Below are 16800 nucleotides of genomic sequence, written 5' to 3'. Positions count from 1 at the left end.
CAGGTGAGGTCAAGAACAGGATATGATCTTTTCCTGAGTATTACAGTTCACAGATTGTTTTCCTTGTGTTCTGTTTTCTCTCAGAGCTCCCATTTTGTCATGTTGATGGTGCCCGTTACAGCCCTCTCCTCTTTCTGGTTGACTGTTTTTAATTCCTGAGCTAGGAATCCAGAGTGTATTCAAAAGGACCGCATGGATTCTGAGTTGAGTGCTCAGAGCTGCCCTGCTTGGCCTTGTAACATCTGTTTTGGTTTCTGAGATGGTTCTGGTGAAGGCACATGTCATTCATGAAATCTAGTAAGTCACAAAGCGAAAGTAGGTTATCTCGGCGTAAGACCCTCCATTAGAGTAACTTGGTCTTTGTGGGAATATGCTTGTCCATCTTTCTGAAACTCCATTGTATAATAAAGTATTGCTAATTCAATTTCCTGACATCTTTCCAAGTGCTTGGCTGGGAAACTCAACCATGCAAGGAAAAGAGCTCTTAATATTAAGCTGCTGATTTCCAGAGTCGATTTCTCTGTTGATCATTAAAATTTCTATCAAGGCCAAAGTAGGCAGCTTCAAAGTCTGTTTCTATTTTGTCTTAGATATTGGTGCTCAAACTCTGTGCCCCCTTCATGGTATAGGCAGACGCTCCATTATTGCAGACACTACCTTCCCCATATTGAAGCATTTTATAGTCAGTCCAGTGCATATTTTTTAACCCTCAAGCCGCATCGTGAGCCACCTTCTTTTGTGGGCACTGTCAGTATCTACAAAGCATAAGAAAGATAAGATTTCTCTTTTAAAAGCTTGCATAGTTGGGATTGGGGATTTAGCTCAGTGGTAGAGCGCTTGCCTACCAAGCACAAGGCCCTGGGTTCGGTCCCCAGCTCCAGAAAAAAAAAAAAAAGCTTGCATAGTACAGGTTTCCTCAAGGTTTTGTGTGAGTATGTAAATCAACTCAGGTCTTCAGACAAATTTAGACTCCAGAACCCAGCAGCAGAAGTTTAATGGTCACAGACAACATGAAGAGTTTAATGCAGGTGGGCCTTAGAGTGTAAAGAACTCTTAACAAGGGAGGTATGCTTTTAAAACATATGCAGACATGAATAAAGCATTATTCTATGTGCCCTGATTTCATCTGGAAGCTAAGCTATAGTCATATGCTACAGATTTTTTTTTTCAACAAGGGACCATGTACCCAATGGTCATCCCTTAAAATGATCACATTCATTAAATTGTAGCCCTGTAAATGTTTGGAGTGCAGGTGCGCATCATTTTGCTCAGCTGAGAAGTTTTTAACTACTTCACCAACAGTAAATCTTTGCCTTAAGAATGGTCAGCCAGTGATTTAGTAGATCTCCTTGGATGACTACTCTGATATCTTCCCTTATGGGACCCTTCTTAGTTTTGCTTCTGCTTCTGATTATAGGTCCATGTGTGTTAAAGAAACTAGTTAATAGGTTTGACTTCCTACAAAAAGAGAGAGACACTCAACAAGGTTGGTTTGAGTCTTGGTTCACTCGGTCTCCCTGGATGACTACCCTACTTTCTGCTATATAGCTGGGCCATTACTAATAGTTTTCTTGGTTTTAGTTTTTAGACCCTGCGTGACAAACAGGTTAATTACTTTTGTTAAAAATCAAGTAGGTCGGGGTTGGGGATTTAGCTCAGTGGTAGAGCGCTTGCCTAGGAAGCGCAAGGCCCTGGGTTCGGTCTCCAGCTCCAAAAAAAAAAAACAAAACAAAACAAAAATCGAGTGGGTGCTGTGCGGTTGATGGTTCTGAGACAACAGTACCAGTCAGTTAGGACAACTGGTGAGACAAAATACGAGACTTGATATCAAAATTCTAAGATTAGAATTACTTAATAGAAGAAGAGGGGAATGAAAGGAAAATTATACAGATTTAAGGTTTAAAAATATGAAGTTAAAAGAGTAAGTTTCAAAATTCTCAAAACTCAGGGCTAAACACTTTGAAAAGCAAGTCCAGGCAGCCCTGCCCTGCCGCTAGGACTAACAGACCGTAAAGATAAAGAAAAGGAATGCAGGAACCAGCCCGAGTTATCAGGACTGACCCAAACCATCTGGCAGAAAGGCACCTCCCCCAGCTTACTCAGAGTCACACCTTAACCAGATGTCCTTCAAACCCTGATACGCCCCTAGCTTCTAAAATCCTGTAAGCTCCAGTCAATACATACTCTCCTGCTGTGCTGTAATCTCACTGCCATGTTTAAATTAGCCAATTGTGTGTAACCGAGCCAAACCCCCTAGCCTTCCCTATATAAACCCCTGACTTTTGAGCTTCGTCATCGACTCCTCTATCTCCTGCGTGAGATGCGAGTCGTGTCGGCCCGAGACCTCAGTGTCGGCCTGAGATCTCGTTAATAAAAGCTACCTCTTGCTGTTACATCCAAAAAAATAAAAGAATGGTCAGCCGGGCTGGAGAGATGTCTCAGCGGTTAAGAGCACTGCCTGCTCCTCCAGAGGTCCCGAGTTCAGTCCCCAGAAACCACATGGTGGCTCACAACCCTCTACAGTGGGATCCAATGCTCTCTTTTGGTGTGTCTGAAGACAGCTACAGTGTACTCATATGCATAGGAATAAATATTTTTAAAAAAGAAAGAATGGCATTAGCCCATTACATGCTTCTTCCCAAAGACAACTTATTTGTTGTGTGTATGTGAGCACTCTGTTGCTATTGTCAGACACACCAGAAGAGGGCATCAGATCCCATTACAGATGGCTGTGAGCCACCATGTGGTTGCTGGGAATCGAACTCAGGACCTCTTGAAGAGCAGCCAGTGCTCTTAACCACTGAGCCACCTCTCCAGCCCCCTGTCCAGGACTTTTTTGTTGACTCCTACAGTAGTTCTGCCTGACCATGTCAGGTGCTGAGGCCCCAGGTTTCAAAATTACTGCCACATGTCTGTTCACTGCACCCACATCCTATTCTTCCCTAAGCCTGCTCTTCAGACTTTTTCTTGTTTTTTTCTTGTTCTAGCTCTTTCTCTCCACTTGCTGACCATAACCTTCATTTTCAAATGAACCCTTTGCTACAGACCCTCCAGTTTTAACAGTTGCCTACCTATAGCTTAGTTTGCCATTCAGGACTTCTTCAGTCACAATTCCATCCTCTTGTCTGTTCTCTGTTCTACTTTCTTCTTTCTCCTACTCTTGATCTCTTTTTTTCTTATTTTCTTTTACTCTCTCTTAAAACTTGTGAGATTTCCTCACCTTCATGGAATTGGCCTCCTTCTCCTGTGTCTCTGTTCTCCCTCTCCCCTTAGCATAGTAAATGCCTACTGGGGACATCTTTCTAAAACAAGCCTTTTCTTAGCCCTCCAGGCAGTCATTCCACCTTCTCCATGTTTTTGTTCTGTTCCTAATGAAGCTCTCCTACATGTTCTTGTTTGACTTTCTGGACTTATCTCTGAGTTTGTTGAGAGACAGGTAGGTGTGTGGAGTTAGTTTAGAAATAGGGGCTGTGGTGGTTTGAAAGAAAATGGCTCCATGGGTTCATAGGGATTGGCATGATTAGGAGAGGTGGCCTTGTTGGAGTGGCTGTGGAGAAAGTGTGCCTGCAACTCAAAATGTAGAACTCCCAGCCCTCTCCAGCACCATCCCCATTCTCTACCTTGCTTCCCATCCTGACAGTAATGGACTAAATCTTTGAAACTTACTCGTAAGCCAGCCCCAATTAAATATTTTCCTTTGTAAGAGTTACCTTGGTCATGATGTCTCTTCACAGCAATAGAACAGTAAGACAGGCTTTTGTCAGAAGAACATGACTGGGAAGAAGAAACATAAATGCATATTTAAGAGAAGTCTCAGACTATTAATAGAATCCAGTGTGGTTCGAGTCCTTGAGTGCGGTAGAAAGGAAACTTCAGTTTGTATGTATTGGGCAACATGGATCATTGATGAGTTCTGTTCTGGAGAGGCGAAAGGTGGGAAGTTGAGAGAATTTCTCATGGGGGTAGAGTGTGTAGCATCTGGGATAAGAAGAAATAGGGTTTAGAAGATCCAATAAAGGAAATGGAGAAGGATAATAAATCAAAGAACTAAATAAACAAACTTTCATAAGCTTATAAAAGCTGAGACAAAGCCAAGAATAACACTGTATTCTATTTGTGAAGTCAGAAAGGTTTGCTTACTACCAGTCTTCATAGTCCTGGTGGTGTGGTGAAAATGTAAAGCAAGTATCCATGGTGTGTTTGTCTGGCATGGAGTGCTGTCACTGTTCTTAGCAGTATGTAATGAAGGCGGCACTTCACTTTGAACTGGTACTTTGTATTTATGGTGTTATATCATCAAAGGACCATAATGTAGCATGAATGAAATAGAAGCTTTGTTGCCTGTAAGGGGTCCGTGAAGAATGGCAATATAAAATCATAAAAAGACAAAGGGGCTTGGGTTTTCTTAGTTTACAGCATGGAAGTTTGTTGAGCAGTAATTAATCGAACTGCTTCAGGTCAAGTCCGAAACCAGCATTTGTCTTTTGAAACTGTTTCTCTGGTGTTTATCTCCAGCTTTTATTATTCAAGTTTACTTCTAATTTTTAAAAAAGTGTACGGAGTCTCCTTTTAGCCTTCTGTGCCTGGCCTTGATGGAGAGAGCTGGGACCATATGGCTAAAGCTCTAGCCACAGGACGGGCTGTGGGGCCTTTGCCTGTTTGCAGTCCTTTTGGCAGTCTTGGCTTCCTCTGTAATACCAGTATCCGTGCCTCAACAGCTGGCCCTAAATGAGCTTCTCCCTTGAAAGCTCAGCTACCGTCTCTAATTTTTTTCTCCCTGACTTGATTAGGCTTTAGTTAGCACAAAAATCTCAAAAATGTTTGAAATGACATGCTAAAATTTACATTTTCTTTAAAGAAATTAATTTTGAATCTCAGCCCCCATTAGTGGCTATATACTGCCAGATAATCCCCACCTTTTCCAGCCTTTATATTTTCATGGAGTCACTAATGAGTTAGCCGCTTGCTATATTTGCTTAGTCACCATGGCAACAGTGTCTTGGTTAGTGTACACCTGGGTAGCTTCCTGCAGTTTGACATGATGCACAGCCAATAATTCTGATTCCCACTCACAGGTAGGTGGAATTTTGTAGCTGGTGCTTTTTAATTTACTGAAGAGAAGTTGTTTGATCCCACTGCTATATTGTGTTGGTACCCATCACATAGTCACAGGGTTGTAGAAATTTTAATTTAGAAAAATGATTCAGACTTGCGGTAATATATATATATCTCAAAGTAGCTACCTAAGAAACAGTACCTTCCTCACTGTAAACACTTTATTTGACCTCTAGCCTCAATATTTTTAGGAATCAAAGACATTGAGGGTTACAATTGAGACTGCTTAATAACCACAAGTACTTAGCCTTAAAAACTTCAAATTCAGACGTCAGCGTCTTTGTTGTGGTGAGTGGGGGTAGGGTAGTTGTTGTTGTTAGTGTTGAGACAAAGTCTCACTCTATAGCCCAGACAGTCCTCACACTCACTATGTAATCCAGGCAAGCCTGGAACTCTTAGTCCTCTGAGGTGTATACTACTACACACAAAAAGCCTTGGGTTTTTGTTTTGTTTTATGTGTGTGAGTATTTTGCCTATATGCATCTATGTATGTCTGGTGCCCAGGGAGGTTAGAAGAGGGCATCATATCCTCTGGAAATAGAGTTAACAGATCTTTCTGAGCTACCATTCGGGTGCTCAGAATGAACCCAGGTCCTGCAAGAGCATCAAGTGCTCTTAACCACTGAGCCATCCCTTCAGCCCCTAAGCCTTCAGGGTTGGGTTTTTTTTTTTTTTTTTTAATATAATACAGATGAAAACAGAAGGCAGTTCTCATCACACCGATGCTTTCTCTCTTCGTTTGTCACCTTTCTGTTAGATCAGCCTCTTTGAATCTGTTTACCTCCTTTCTTACATACTTCCTATACTATTTTTGGATCTCACTATACAGCCCTAGTTGGACCCTCGAGGAGTTCTTTTTTTTTTTCGGAGCTGGGGACCGAACCCAGGGCCTTGCGCTTGCTAGGCAAGTGCTCTACCGATGAGCTAAATCCCCAATCCCCCTAGTTGGACCCAAAGAGGTCTGGCCACCTCTGTCTCAATTGCTGGGATTAAAGGCTTTGTGCTGTCGTGCCTGTAGTGCCTAGCTTACATAGCTACTACTTAAACTACACTTTCATGACTCTGTTTCCATTTTATATGTTTGTTTACGGTGGTGGAGGAGGGAGGGGCTATATAAAAGACTGTTTCCTATTGTGTGTTTGCATAGACCTGGATTAGTTATAGACAGGCCAATGACTATCATAAAGAAATTGCTGGACTAGAGAGACCCCGTTAGATCTGCTACACGGTATAAACTGGTCATGACAGTGCACGCCTGTGAAAGCAAGAGGATGAAGGTCATCATCAGCTTCTCACAAGCTCAAGACCAGTCCAGGCTAAATGAAACCTGTCATTTGCTGTTTCTTTTTGGCTAAGTTCTGTGGGGTTTAAATAGTTTCTTCTCTGTCTCATCCCTTATATAGTGGGATAATCCGAGTTATAGCTCTAGTTTTACATACTATGAGAAAAAGCGACACAGTGGCATGTGGGTAAACTCAACACAGTTTCTAGCATGGACTAAGAACTCTTTACTGTCTGCCTGTTGATTTCCCTCAACATTGTGTTGGTGTTTAGGTAATGTAGTCCTTGAGAGCTTTTATGGCAAGAAACATAGGAGCTCATTAATCTTAGAAAGACTCCTAGTTTAACTAATTATATATAGCCAAGACTGCATGGAGATAGTTGTGCTTGAATATTGTCCTGACATTAGGTGCTCATTTTCTATTCTAAGAACGCACATGTTTTAATTCTTCAGTTTAATTTTCTGAACTTTCAACTACAGTGGTTTCTCAGGGTTAGAATTTGGAAGATTTCACAGTTTCTAGTAGGATACAGTGACTCTTCCAGAATGGTTTTACAGTAACATGGTCTGCTAGTTCTTCTTAGGTTTGTAGATACTCAAGCCAGGAATCGGAGCTCGGTTATCTTTCTGCTGCTACTCTCACTCTTTATGCCCCAACTCACTTATACTCCAGTTTCTCTTAAATGTGTCTTCCAAATGATTTTTAAAATGTGATTATATTTAAGGGCTGGGGATTTAGCTCAGTGGTAGAGCGCTTGCCTATCTAGCGCAAGGCCCTGGGTTGGGTCCCCAGCTCCGAAAAAAAAATTTTTTTTTTGATTATATTTTATGTTCTTAAGGTTTACCCTAATGCAGCAGTTCTCAGCCTATGGGTTATGACCCCCAAGCTGATCTCATAACAGTAGCTCATAGCAGTAGCAGAATTACAGTTATGAAGTAGCAATGAGAAATTTATGGTTGGGGTTGGGGAACTGTATTAAAGGGTTGCAGCATTAGGAAAATCGAGAAACCATTGTCATAATGGAAATAATATACTTTCCTCTGAATTTGTACAGTAGCCTTCCCAGTCTCAGCCCCACACCCCCATTAACAGGGGCCCTGGAGTTTAGACTTCCTTTAGGGAACTAAAAGAGTTGAGGATGCATGGGATCCCCAATTTTGTTCTGCTTGCCTACTCCTGGCTTTTATTTCATCATCTCCACAGATTGGAACACTACTACAGGCAAAACAGACATGTTGAGTATTTCTCTCTTCTGGCTTTGGCCAAAACTCTAACTAAATTTATTTTTCCATTCCAAAATACATGTAGATGAGGTTTTGAATCCAGAGAGCTAGTCCACAATGGCCAAGAACTGAAGAGAGAACACTTTTGTGTGGTGTGAATTACAGTCAGAGAAACAGGAGTTGTTGCTGTTTGGAGTTTTGATTTTGAATTGGGTCTATCTATATGTGGGTGTGTGCACATAGGTAGTTATTGCTCTTAACTGTTAAACCATCTCTCTAGCATCCAGAGCACTGTTTTTAAAGCACCCGTTTATTTACTGTTTTGCTTTAAATTTCTGGTTTTCTGGTCTGGAAAGATGATTCAGCCTTTAATAGCACACACTACTCTTCCGAACGACCACAGATCATTTCCCAGCATCCACTTGGGGCAGTCCATAGTTGCCTATAATATCACCTCCAGGGGATCTCATACCTTTTTCTAGCCTCCACCAGGAACTGCCCATGTGCATATGCAGAGACACATGTATACTCATATATGAATTAAAAATTAAATAAAAACATTTGACTGTAAAGTTATAAGTTAATAAACTACCATAGCATTTATAAACATGTTTTCAAGTACTTTCTTTGTGATTAGAGGGGGAAAAAACTTGTTTCCCCTCCTAAACTTCTAAAGTGCACTAGAATTCTTCTAATGTACATGTGAATTAATTGTCCTATAGTGGTTATTAGGGATTCATGCCAAGTATCTAGATTGTTAAGCAGCTTACTAAACAAAGGTAATTCTTATGCCAATTCATGGTAATTCATGGTGGCACACCTTGAATCCTAGCACTTGGGAGGCAGAATCGGGTGGATCTTGTGAGTTTGAGGCCAGGCAAGTCTATATAAGAAACAACCACGCAAAGGGATATTATATTCCTGAGTACAGTTTCTTGGAAATAACACTACTTTTTAATGTTCTGAAAATAAGACCTAGTCTGCAGACATAGTCAGGACACAGGCGTTTCTCCTCATTCAGTCACACCTTTGTATGTGGTTGGCTACTTGGCTTTGTGAACTGAGTTTCTAGATTACATTATATAGAAAAGCCCAGATAATACTTGTTTTGATGTTGAAAGTACGTTGAAGTCAGCAGTGTTTAATTTAGAGCATTGTTAATAATAAAATAGAGTTGCAAATTGTCCTGGCACATCATGAGATAATGTTAAATGAATTATTTAGTGTTAAATAAAAAAGCCTATTAAACTATTTTAAACTATTCATGGTTAATGAAAATATTTTAAGATTAAGTTCTTTTGAAATACATTGTGTTTTCAGTCCATAGATTAACCTTTTGAATTTTGAGTCATAGGGTGTACTCTTTTAATTAAAACAAAATTCTGGGAATTGGCATTTTTAATGTATAATAGAAAGGTTAAATTTTTTGTATGAGCAGTTTGTTTAAAAGAAAACACAATGTATTCCATTATTTTAAGAATGTGGTGCCTTAAGAATAGACACAGCTCAACTCTCTGATGAACTTGACTTTTAAAACTGAATGGGAGGTGCCTCATGATCATGAGTCAGGGCGCAGGGGTTACAGATTAATCCAGGGTGCAGGAGGTACAGGCTGCCATTTATAAAAGTCACGGGTGTTTATTGCACAGAGTTTAGAAGACTCACCAGCAACAAATCTTAAAACGTATTAATTCTAATCTCCCATCTTTCATGTAGTTCTGTGTCTTGAGGAGCCAGAGCAGTGGCTCAGCAGCTATGAGCACACACGGCTCTCCCATGGCACCCATACTGTGCTGCCCAGAACCACTTAGCACTCTGGCCCCATGAAGTCCAGTCCTTCTCTTGGGTACCCACATACATACATGTGACATACACACATGGAGACATGTATACACATAAGTAAAAATAAACCTTTTTTTTTTTTTTTGACAGTCTGAAGCTTTTATTCAGTGGGTCTCTGTGTCTAGAAGAAGGTGCTGGGCCTCTTGGTGGTGAAGTGTGGTTTGTGCTGGCGCCCACACGGTTGGGCAGTGGGAATTTGATCTGGGAGTCGTGGAACTGCTTGACAGCTGGCCGGTGGCTCTTGCTGCAATCTCTTCCACCTTCATGATCTGGATGGAGTGCACATGGGCACGGTGTGTGGCACCCATGTTGGTAGCACTGTATGACTGTACCAGCAGTGAGTTCCCGGTACTCTCAGTACATGTTGTGAGTGCCACTGTGGAAGTCACAGCATAGCCAGGGGCCGAAGTTCTTCTTTAGCTGCAACACAAAGTACCAGAAGCAGGACTTGGCCATCACGTGGTTGGGTGCAAAGATGTGCATTTGGTACAGTGGCAGTACAGTGGCAGTGTGTGGCATGTTGGTGTTGGCAAGTAGTGCCCGACACCTTCATGGCAGTGCATGGTCATTTACCGCCACTTACAAAAGGAAAATAGGGGTTGGGGATTTAGCTCAGTGGTAGAGCACTTGCCTAGCAAGCGCAAGGCCCTGGGTTCGGTCCCCAGCTCCTGGAAAAAAAAGAAAGAAAGAAAGAAAGAAAGAAAGAAAGAAAGAAAGAAAGAAAGAAAGAAAGAAGGAAGGAAGGAAGGAAGGAAGGAAGGAAGGAAGGAAGGAAGGAAGGAAGGAAGGAAAGACCCTGCCTCAAAAGCAAAAGGAAAATAAACCTTTTTAAAAACTACAGTGCATATGCTGTTTCTAACCTGGTGTTTTGGTTTCTGGGCTGTATCCACTGCATCCATTAATTCCTTAGAGGCCTTACTGCGTTACATTCTTGAGTGCACCTCTCAATGAGATTCATAAGTGATAAGCCCATTTCTTTTTCCAAAAATACTTTTATTTCATGCTTAATCTTCAATTATATGTTAGGCAGATATGGTAGGCACTTTCCTTAAGTATGTTACGTTCTCTATTCTGATACCCTGCTGATGAAAAGTCTAAAGGTTCAATGATACCTTTTGTGTCTGTAAAAATAGTCACTTTTGAGAGCTGTTCTTTTTCCCTCTCGAAGCAGATTTTTGGATTTACTTTGCTCATAAACCAAACGCATTAATTTTTAAGGAACAACTTTAGTATACAAATTAGGACATAATAAATCACTGCTTAAAGTTATAGGCACTCGTGGAGTAGTGTCTTCATGTTATATGTGTGCTCGTGTGTTTATTTTGTTTATTTTTTTTTCTGGAGGCAGTATTTTGAGTTCTGTTTAATTCAGAGTTCTGCAGTGTTGTAGACCAGTGCTGTTCAGTAGAGGTTTCTGTGGTGACAAGAATGTTTCAAGCATCAATGTCTGATCAGATAGCTACTAGTCACTGTACACTGCCTGTTAATATGGGCTTTTTACACATCTTTATTTCTTCTCAGGACAGTAGAAGCCTTGGATTGATGAATTCTAGACAATAGTAATTTAAGACAATTTGTTTTGCTTGCAGAGTTTGGTTTACCCAAGCAGCATAGTTTCACAACTATAGCATACATTTAGTTTATGGGACTATTTTTTGCCTTGTAGTCCTGTTGTTGTTGTTGTTGTTGTTGTTGTTGTTGTTGTTGTTGTTGTTGTTGTTGTTGTTTTAAGTGTTCCTAAGTGATTTGGTAACGCTACTGTGGTGTTCTGAGCTTACTTGCTTATATATGATTTGTAATTGGTATAACCACAGGACCTACTCTGCTGAGCAGTGTATTAACAATGCCTTCTGTTTTTCAGATTGCAAATAGAAGAATCTTCCAAACCTGTAAGGCTCTCACAACAGCTGGACAAAGTTGTAACCACCAATTACAAGCCTGTCGCTAACCATCAGTACAATGTGAGTCTTCTGCATGTCTTTCACCAGCATCCTGCTCCTTTCAACATCACTTGCAGCTTGCTATGACCCACACAAAGCATAGAAAAGTGTTTGCTCTATATCAGGAGCTATGTGGGACAAGAGAGCCACTGTGCAAATTACTCTTGATCAGATTTTACAGAGTGCTAATAGCATTTTAGTTCTCATGTTTCTAATCACAAAATACTTCATAATTATGAATTTACCGATTTTTTTTTGTTTTCTGTATCTCTATGGTTTACCATACCAGTTTTATTTAATATGCCAACAAACTTTCAAAGGTCATATATAAATATGTACAGCTATGTGTTCGTTTTTTTAAATTATTTGAAAATCTTAAGGATCTGGAACAGTGGTGGTTGTCCTCATGAATTATCAAGAGTGTGCTGCTTCACTTGAGGTGTCACGGGCATCTTTATGGTCCTCCAGTACTGTGCCAAGTGAGGAAGGACTGCCTGGTCTTAAACCTTTCTGTTATGTCAATGTACAGAACAATGCGTTAGCGAGATGTATATTGTCCTCTTATGTATGTAAGCACATATATGTCACAGTTACTTCTGTGAGTTCTTCATTAAAATGGCTTGTCATCTTCATTCCTTCCTTTTGAAGTGTAACTACTGTTACCCATGTGAGTAAAATTGATCGGTCCAGATATTCAACCCAAGCACTCTGGGTTGAATATTTCTGAGCTTCATTTGGAAAAATGCCCCACTAGGCTGGCCTGTGGGCAAGTGTGTGGTGCATTTTCTTGACTGATAGTGTGGGACTATGTCAGTGTCAGTGCTGATCCTGTGCAGGACGACCTGAATGCTGTTAAGAAGGCAAGCTGAGCGAGCCATGGGGAGCAAGCCAGTAAGTGAGTGAGCCTCCTCATGAGTCTCTGCCTGAGTGCCTGTCCCGAGTGCCTTGGATGATGCACTGCAAGTTGTAAAATGGAATAAACCCTTTCCTCCCCGAGTTGCTTAGGGTCATGGTGTTTTATGCTTTATCTCAGCAATAAAGTCTCCAACTGAGAGAAGAGTCAAATGTTTAAACTTCTGTGTATCTTACTGTGGAACAGTAACAGAGCTGAAGGAGCCTAACGAAATGTGATGAGTTCCTAAAGAGAAAAGGAAATCTAAATAACAGTCAGTGGATAGTATCTTGTATTCTATACTATTGCCTAATTTTCTTTTGGTCTAGGTTTAGAAAAAATAAAAGATAAAACCTCTATAAGTGGGCCTTAAGCACCCAGACTTGAGTGCCCATAAAATGGTGTCTGGGTTCCTTGTCTTTATTTTGTATGAGATGGCAGATGTCTCAAAGGTAAAACAAGTGTCTTCAGTGGGCAGAAGACTCAAATCCATTCACGTGTCAATAGTTACCACCCTGACTGGATTAAAGGAGGCAGGAGGCCCTGTGTAGCCCCTAGTTATGCTTTAGGGGAAAGTAAGCTAAAGAAGAGGAGAGGTCCAGGAGGCTAAGTGGAGTCAGCAGCATCAGGTAATTGTTTCTCTGTTGTCTGAGACAAGTAGATAGAGGGCAGTGTCCTTGTCCTCTTTTCTTCTTTTCTGTTTGTTTCCATTCTTAGCTCAGAACATTGTCATGTGTGGTGCTAGAATGAAATAAATTCTGAAAGTGTACAAGTCGGTGATTTGGTGCTAAAACCATAGAATGTGCTTAAGCGCTATAGTTTTAAGAATCCAAGACAGTATGTACTGTCTATACATGTTCAAAACACTGTATACAGGACTCTACATGCAGCTTTCTGGGGCTATAAGAGACAGGAAAATAACATGACAGGATTGTGTTGGATTTGCTCCTTTTTGTCACCAACATGCTCTTCCTGTGGTTCCACAGTTGGCCTTTGTCCTCCTCTTTGGGACCAGGTATATAGGTGTATAGGTACAGTTTTTACTCTGGTAGATTCTTATCACAGTATAGGCAAGACAGCTCATTTTTCCCGTAGGTTACAAAGAGATAAGTGCTTTCTGGGGGTAGGTGTGTGCGTGCGTGTGAGTGTGTGCGTGTGTGTGTAAGTGTGTATAAGTGTGTAAGTGTGTGAAGGTATTTCCCTTTGGGCCTAGAAATCACATTTCTAAAATTTATAATAGTAAGACAAGATATATTAATTATACAATAATAGCTCTCCTGTTTAAGACAGAAAAACACTGAAAATGAAATTGAGAATTGAGGATTGGTTAAGTGTTCTAAGTTATTAATTCTAGATGGATAGGATCTAATATGTATTTACCCAAATTTTCCTCCTCACAAATCCCTAGGCTTGCTGGCATTGTGGCAGCGAAGATGTATTGTCTGAGAAACTATTAGGCAGTCCAGTTCTCTTTTGGGGGTTAAGAAGGGGAAGAGCTAGGGAAGTGTCTGTCTGGCTAGCCATGTCTGAGATATCTTCTGAGTAGCAGATGTTTGCCTGTGACTGAGAAAGTCCCCTGGTGACCACCTTCCTAAGCTGCCACCTCTTCCTGTTCTCTGCTTGTGCCTTCCTTAGATCCCAAGTTGGGACGCGGTGAGCAGTTCCTTTGAAGTGTGGAGCAGAGATTTCTGTAGTATTAACCACCATGTCCCCCTGAATTCCATTGCAAATGCCCCCTGTGCTGCTGTAGACCATTAGCCCTAAGATGAAAGGCAAATCCCCTCTAGGAGGATTGAAGCTAGCCAGAGCTCTGGTAGTAGTAGAGCAGCTCAGACCTCTGCCTAGGTGGGTTTCTAAGTGACATTAGCACTCAGCCTGGCCCGTAGAGCCTTATGCTTCAAATGCCTTCATATTGTGGCCTTTTTACTACTAAAGTTAGTACAAACTCATTATATTCTTTATGACGATATTAAGCTGTAAGACACCTGCTTTAACAATTTCTTCACATTAAGTGACATTTTAGTTTATGATAGCAGTTATAAAAATTGCCAATTTATTGTATAGAACCTTGCTTATTCATCCAAGAAAATTAATTTTTAAGATATTGAGAAGTCAACATGGTTTAAAATAAATAATTTAGAGATCACATAGTAAGACTTTTAATAAAATTTAAATTAATATAATATTGAAATAATTTCAGAGGTTTGCATAGTAGTGTGTCATGTGACTCAGTGATTCATTTTAATAGTTGAGGTGTTAAAAAAGAAAGAATACGGGCTGGAGAGATGGCTCAGTGGTTAAGAGCACTGACTGCTCTTCCAGAGGTCCTGAGTTCAATTCCCAGCAACCACATGGTGGCTCACAACCATCTGTAATGGGATCCGATGCCCTCTTCTGGTGTGTCTGAAGCAGTGACAGTGTACTCATATACATTAAATAAATAAATAAATCTTTAAAAAAAAAAAGAAAGAAAGAAAGAATACAATTACATACATACAAAATACATAGTCGTACTTCTGGGGGAGGCAGCTACAAGGGCATTGCCATGGTAAACAAGGTGGTTCTAGCAGAGAACACCCCAGGCCTTGCAGTATCAGCTTCTCGAGCTTGCTACTAAATTCAGGCCTTAGAGCCTATTAGGTAGTAAATATATGTGAATAGAAAAGTGGAAAAAGGGGGCTGGAGAGATGGCTCAGTGGTTAAGAACACCCGACTGTTCTTCCAGAGGTCATGAGTTCAATTCCCAGCAACCACATGGTGGCTCACAACCATCTGTAAAGAGATCCGATGCCCTCTTCTGGTGTGTCTGAAGACAGCTACAGTGTACTTATATATAATAAAATAAATCTTTAAAAAAAAAAAAAGAAAAGAAAAGTGGAAAAACTGACACTCCTGCTCAACAATGATTTATGAGTCACCCTCTTGAATAGAAACTGATAAAGTAATCAGATCTGACAAGAACGTGGCTCTTTTCAAAATAGAAGCCATTAGTCCCACCTTAAGGATGGCTGCCATTCTCCACCTGATTGATGAGTCACTTGGTTGTCTTTTTACAGAATTGAAACAACTCCAGGTTCTTAAAACAAAAAGGAAGAAGTAGAGAATTGGCTTTCGGATATTTTATCAGTACGAAGTGGAAGGCTGTGGTCATGAGAGGGAAGGGTTCTGCTGGTAGGAAAGGAAAAAAGAAAAAACAACCCTTTCCTCCCGCTACCATTTTTCTATTGCCAGAAGGGCAACTGGACTGCAGCTGACAATCATTGGAGATGTAGCCAGTAGTCCCTGCCCAGCCCCTGCCACTGCCACTGCAGACACGGAGTTAATGGCTTTGACTGAAAATAACTGGCCTTAACTTGTAGATTTTGTTCCTTATTCTGTTAGCCTTGTTAGTATAAACTTTGTGAGTTTGCAAGACTGTCGAAAATGAAGTGTCCTGAACGTGAAGACAGATCACTTTTTTTTCTTTCCAGATCACTATATTTTTGAAAGCAAAGAATGGGTTGTTTGTTTATTGTTTGTTTTCTGGTGGAGAAAGATTATATTTGTGAGTGTTCTTGTATGTGTGTATGTTTGAATGCCAGAGCCTCAACACTGACTGTCGGTTACTCTTTATGTTCTGTGAGCAGGGTTTCTAGGCTGAACCTGCAGCTCAGTGATCCAGCTAGACCGGCTGGCATCCAACAAGCCCCAGATCTCTGAATTCAGTTCCTCATTTCCTAGAATAATAATTTTATTTCATCTATTTTAATTTTAAAAAATTTATGTGTAGCTCATACTATCCATGTATTAATATAGGATAATAATTCATAACTTATTAAAATAGACATGTGTGATTTAGTCATTAAATTTGTTGCTTGTAGAAATGTTAATCAAAAAGGTATAATCAAGTCAGGCATGACGTTATATACTTTTTTTTTTAAACATTTATTTATTTATTAAATATAAGTACACTGTAGCTGTCTTCAGACACACCAGAAGAGGACATCAGATCTCATTACAGATGGTTGTGAGCCACCATGTGGTTGCTGGGATTTGAACTCATGACCTCTGGAAGAAGAGTCAGTGCTCTTAACCACTGAGCCATCTCTCCAGCCCGACGCTATATACTTTTAATCCCAGAACTCACTCTTAAGGCAGATGGGTGTCTGAGTTCCAGGCCAGCCAGGGCTACTTAAATAAACCCTGTCTTTAACAAAATGGAAAAGTATAATTAGGGGTTGGCTATGTACCTTGTTCAGTAAAGGGCTTGCCTAGCACACAGAAAGCCCTGAGTTTGAACCCCAGCACTGCATAAAAGTGACCGTGGTTGTATATGCCTGTAATCCCAGCATGCTCAAGGTGAAGACAAACAGATCAGAAGGTTGAGCTATGTAGCAAGTTGGAAGCCAGCCTAGGCTACATAGGACCCTGTCTGAAATATACACTTAAATGAAATTACTACGTAAGATTCCTGCCGTCCCCCCATCTCTGAGTCAAAGTAGAGGTGCCGTTGTCTCGGGGGGGGG

General features: G+C 40.7%; 2 protein-coding genes across 2 annotated transcripts in view; one reads left to right on the top strand and one right to left on the bottom strand.

Annotated features, from left to right (window-relative positions):
* Nucleotides 1-16800, top strand: part of Gtf2f2 (general transcription factor IIF subunit 2) — a 121117-nt gene that overhangs the window by 84225 nt on the left and 20092 nt on the right. Inside the window, exon 6 of the mRNA NM_031042.3 lies at nucleotides 11325-11424. Within this exon, the coding sequence (NP_112304.2) occupies nucleotides 11325-11424 (100 nt within the window). The remainder of the gene's footprint in view (nucleotides 1-11324; nucleotides 11425-16800) is intronic.
* The window catches only part of LOC120097043 (40S ribosomal protein S29-like), a 34081-nt gene continuing 27390 nt past the window's right edge, over nucleotides 10110-16800 (bottom strand). The window contains exon 1 of the mRNA XM_063274895.1: nucleotides 10110-16800. This exon is cut by the window's right edge and continues 27390 nt beyond it. The gene's annotated coding sequence lies outside the window, so the exon portion shown is untranslated.

Source organism: Rattus norvegicus, chromosome 15, assembly GCF_036323735.1.
Source record: "Rattus norvegicus strain BN/NHsdMcwi chromosome 15, GRCr8, whole genome shotgun sequence".
NCBI lineage: Eukaryota > Metazoa > Chordata > Mammalia > Rodentia > Muridae > Rattus > Rattus norvegicus.
Note: the sequence above shows the minus strand (reverse complement) of the source record. Positions and strands in the feature narration are given on the sequence as shown.